This window comes from Apaloderma vittatum, unplaced genomic scaffold (genome assembly GCF_000703405.1).
Source record: "Apaloderma vittatum isolate BGI_N311 unplaced genomic scaffold, ASM70340v1 scaffold2877, whole genome shotgun sequence".
In the NCBI taxonomy this organism is placed as follows: Eukaryota; Metazoa; Chordata; class Aves; order Trogoniformes; family Trogonidae; genus Apaloderma; species Apaloderma vittatum.
Genome location: NW_009727624.1, coordinates 1 through 4,935, shown reverse-complemented (window position 1 = coordinate 4,935; position 4,935 = coordinate 1). Strand labels below are relative to the sequence as shown.

The 4,935-nt window shown below is 45.6% G+C and overlaps 1 protein-coding gene across 1 annotated transcript; it reads right to left on the bottom strand.

Annotated features, from left to right (window-relative positions):
* Positions 1–652: 652 nt before the first annotated feature.
* LOC104277159 (mitogen-activated protein kinase 15-like) lies at positions 653–4,884 on the bottom strand (the record flags this gene model as incomplete). The annotated part of the gene is made up of 6 exons (XM_009873724.1): positions 653–859; positions 1,943–2,094; positions 2,526–2,826; positions 3,155–3,260; positions 3,507–3,644; positions 4,827–4,884. Coding segments are annotated over 6 exons (962 nt in total), but the record flags the coding sequence as incomplete, so codon positions are not given.
* Positions 4,885–4,935: the final 51 nt, after the last annotated feature.

Here is a 4,935-nt window from a genome sequence, read left to right as displayed (position 1 = left end):
ACATTCCAGTACCAGAATATTGCAGTTTTCTGCAATAATTCAAGTGAATAGTATGAACTGACAGTACTCATTGTTCTCACAGTCTGGGAGCAAATAGTGCTTTGCCCTTGTCTGGTAAGACTGGAAGGCAAAGGCGTGAGATTCTATTTTCTGTGGGTTTGTCCAGAGGAAAGCAGTCCCTTGTCCCACATGATGGACACGGCATTTCCCTTCAGCACTGAGGGAGCTGGGGCTGTTCAGCTGCAGAGGAGGGGGCTGAGGGGGGATCCCCCCGGGGCTGAGCCATCTCTCCAGGGGGGCGTCAGGGGGATGGGGCCAGGCTCTTCCCAGGGGGGCCCAGTGACTGGACAAGGGGCACCGGGCACCAGCTGGGAAACAGGAGGTTCAGCCTCCACACGAGGAAATCCTCCTGTGCTGGGAGGGTGCCGGGGCGCTGGCACAGGCTGCCCCGAGTGGTCGGGGAGCCTCCATCTCGGGAGCCTTTCCAGCCCCGCCTGGACGTGTTCATGTGGGACCTACTCGAGGTGATTCTGCTCTGGCAGGGGGGTTGTACAAGGTGATCTCCAGAACTCTCTTCCAACCCTGACCATTGTGTGATTCTGTGTGACTGATGGTATGAGCTGTACTTCACCTGGTTAGAACACTTCTATATTCACTGCTCATGCTGTTGGGAGGACTTTGGTACTGGAAGCCTCTGCAGCGCAGATTTACATATGGTTCCATATGCCTGGGAGTAACTGCCCATTGATGCTTTCGGATCACCAGCGGCTCCCACGTTTGCAGTAATCTGGAACATCTTTTTACTGGACTTCAGAAGAGGACGAACATCTTTGCTGTGAATCTCAGTATTTCTTGGATTCTGTCCGAGAAAGAAAAATCAACATAGTAACCTGCAATCAGCTTTCTGACATCCAAACAACGAACACAGATTTTTCTTCAATCAAGGAGTAGGACAAATCATGAATGTTACATGAATAATAAACAGCATCCCATTTTGTAAAATCAAGAACAGGATGGCAAGAATGGTATAAAGGAGAAGGGCTTAAGAATGGGTGTATCAAGAATGAGCTAGAGGCACTGGAGCAAGACAGAAGAAACTAACCCTGCACTTGAGTAAAAGTCCAAAAGCCTGTTTGGCTGGTACCTTGTTTTCAACAGTAGTGAATGCTTTAAATATAAGTACAAAAGGCAGCTCTCCTGGCTTGTGTTGGTCAAAGGGCTGGGTGACTTCCTGAGTTGGAAGCTACAGATGGATACTGCACCGACCAGCTCCCGTGGTGATAAGGCAGTGACACAGCAATACCTGGCAACCCGTGCTGCACTGCAATCCATTTGTACCTGCAGCTCAGGAGGAGAGCTGTGTCACTGCAGCTTATGCTTTGTGAACCTCTAGTTAACTGGAAGGCAAGAGTTTCCACTCACTCTTGTGGCACTGGCTGCTGTCACCCCAGCCATTATATGAGTCTTTGCTGGTCAAATGGCTGAGAACAAGAGCTTCATGAGTCTGGCAGAATACTGGTACCATTTGGCTGACGCTACATACAAGCCCTTTTGTAAATCCAGGTCTCTGCCACACTAGCAATACTTTCTCCACATTAGAGGCAAGTTTAGTCTAGTTATTGCCCCTACTGGCAGAAATTCTTCAACTCTCTTGTAAAGGGAACATCCTCTGTCCCAGCCCAGCTGCCTTACCAAACCGGGTTACTGCTACCATTTGATTGACACTACATACGAGCAAGGAAACTGCAGAGCATATCTCTGTCATAAGCAATTTTAACCGATAAAGACTTACTAATTTAGTCATGCACAAAGCAGTATGTCTTGCCTCTTATTTAAATATTTTTTCAAAGTTGCAAATTAAGATATTTTGTGTCTGTGTCATATTGGTTGATGAAAAGTTAAGGGTTTGGTTTGGGTTTTTTTGTTTAGGCCTGCTACTCACATTATAAAGGTCCTGTACACTTGTAGGAGGCAGCCGAGCATTTGCATTGGCCCATGTGATTTCTCTCCCCAGCCTCCTATTGTTGAAGTCTCTGGCCTGTTGAAAAGGTGGGGCCCAACGGCTCCTGATCACAGCACCAGAGTTTGCATTGCCTGCAGAAGAAAAACCATGAAAGAAAGTGGGAAAAACATGAGGACACACCAACTGAGGCTGGGGCAGAAGAACTGTCAGCCCTTGCCAGCTTGCTTCACCTCACAAACCGAATAAAAATATTCAGAACAAAATTAGCACGCAGTGGCAAACAAACCCAGTCCAAAATGGCCTAAGACAAGAGCAGTAAAGAAGCAAAGAGGAAATGGAAAGGAACACAGAGTCAAGACTGAGGCAGGAAAGGCCAAGGAGAACGCCATATGCTCAAAACTCATTCAACAGTGTTTTGTTCTTGAGTCATCTTCGTCCCACACCTTCACCCTCTCATTTTGGCATGTAAATTCCCCTCATTTCTTTTTCCCCACTCAATCAGTCTTCTTCCCCATAACGCCTCCCAGTGGATTGCAGCGCACAGTAGGAGGGCAGTACCTACTTTGGACAGCAGCATGTGTTATGGGATTGTAGATCACACTGGTCTTTGATCTCTGCCGTAAAGTTCTTGCTAAACCTTCACTCTGGTTGGATACGTCTGGCTGGACGGTAGCTGTGCTTCCAGCATGCACGTGGGAAGTTTTTAGAAGAGGTTGTGTTGGTTCTCTCTGGCCTTTCCTGGTACGTGAAGTTACAGAACTGGAGTTTGGAGGAAATGGCCTGGATTTAGACTGACTGAGCTGAATGTTTTCTCTCTGCACTTGCACCTTTGGATGGCTACTGAGCTTCTTCTCAAGGATCATCTGCAGAGAGGAGAAGTCGGGCAGACTTAACACAGCTACACAGCAGAGCGGAGGAACAAAACAGAAACAAAGAGAAAGCACAGTCTTTCTCAGGCATGATGCCTTACAGACTTTTCTTTTCCCAGTGGGAATCTAGATTTAAAGACCTCTCAGAAATTATGACAGTGTGGAACTGACTGATAAGAAACACCAAGATGTAACAGTAAGCATGTATGGAAAGCCTAAGGGAATGCAAACAGAAGAAAATGACAGAATCCATTAAGTGTGTGCAAGAATGGCAGGTTATCTGGAGGATTGGGATTTTGGAAGATAGGGTAAGAGAAAGTACCTCATATAATTTATTTCGATATTCTGCCACAGACAGCTGGATATCATGACCTAAAGGAAGAACCACATCATAATCCAGACAGGGCTCCCTGGCAGGACAGTGAAACCTAAGAAGATGGTAACATATAATGCAATTCATTAAAACTGTAAAACAGCATCACAGATTAGCATAATATTAAAAAGGATTGTTAAATCATCTAGTGTGACCTCTAGAGTAAATAGGTTTAGAGAAAATTAAGATCTAGCTCTGTCTTTTTTTTTCTAACGTGCACAAAAAGAAAACTTATGCCAAAACCAGGTCTGTAACCTTGCAGAAGACATGAGGGGAAGCTGGACATTGGTATTACTCTCACCTTTTCACATAGGGATGCTGCAGAGCCTCCTCTGCTGTGAGTCGTTTATCAGGATTAAATACTAAAAGTTTCTTCAGAAGATCCACGGCAGGCAATGGAGTAGAGGATGGTAAAATCTCCTCAAACGTTACTCGCTGCCTAGAAGTCAGAAAATGACAATATAAGCTCCCACTGTAATTCACAGAGAAGGCGTGAATTGCAGTTCTGCAAACCCCACCATGGTGACACCGGACTCCAGAGCTCACTCACAGGCAGGGTGTCGTCACCCTGGAACACTCTAGAGCACAAGCCTGGGAGTCCAGGAAAGTCTTTTACCCCTTCGGTTAGATGTGAACGCCTCCCTCCTAGCACCAGCAACTTATGGGAAGTGCCTGGCTCGCAAGTCTGGTCTTTCTCTTGTTTTGGTGGAAAGAGAGGTATTGGACAGTATCAGACAGGGGAAGAATGAGTCCTCTGGGCAATGAGTCCTTCTTCGGTTCTTTTGACAATGCAGAAGTCCAAATTCCTAACTTGGATGTTCCCGTTCAACTGTTACTGATCCCATGAATCTATTATAAATTCCTGCCTAGGCCACTAGCAAGGGAACAGCACAACGTGAACAGCAGGGGACCTGCTAGAGCTGATGGTGTGACCCTGACCTAAACCTATAAAAACATCCGCTTTACCAGTTAAAGCACCATCTCCAGTTCGGAGAACTCACACCACACAGAGCTGGGCTCTGCACATTGCAGACCCCCCGATGAGAAGGGCTGCCCACTGGTATCACAACAGATATGGGAATACTTAGAGACTGGCGAGTCATTTGCTGAGGCCATAAGACAGTGTAAGAGCATTAAGTTTACTAATGTATACTAATAATCTATGTAATAAATGCAGAATTATGGGGTAGTCTGTGTCCATAACTGGAGGATCCAAAAAAAAAAGACAGATACAAGGGAAAAAAATTTAACAGTCACAGGGAGAGTCGTTAAGCAGCTGGAACAAGGCTGTCAGCCTGGATAGATTCAGGTCTTCCACGTGTGCACCAATGAGATCAGAAACCCAAACGACTCAGGATAGGAAAATATTCTAATTTTGAGAAAGCACACATGACAATAGCTTGGAATGTATGCCCAGCCTCATTTCATTTTGTTATTCCCAGATTATGTCATTGGTCTTCTCATCTTTTTAAACATCCCTTCCCTAGAGGCAGGTGAATCTGCAGAGAACAGAAACAATTTCCACTGGTGAATAGTGGAAGGTGAACTTCAGGGGAGATTTTTGCCAGCATCGTACAGTAGATTGTTGATTTCTGAGATACATTGAATGTACAAGGCTTACCGACAACTCATGTGGTTAATAACCGACGCCCTGTAATCTGACTGCATAGCCAAGATATCTGCAATAATGAAGAGATACCATTAATCACAGAATCATAGAACAATTCAGG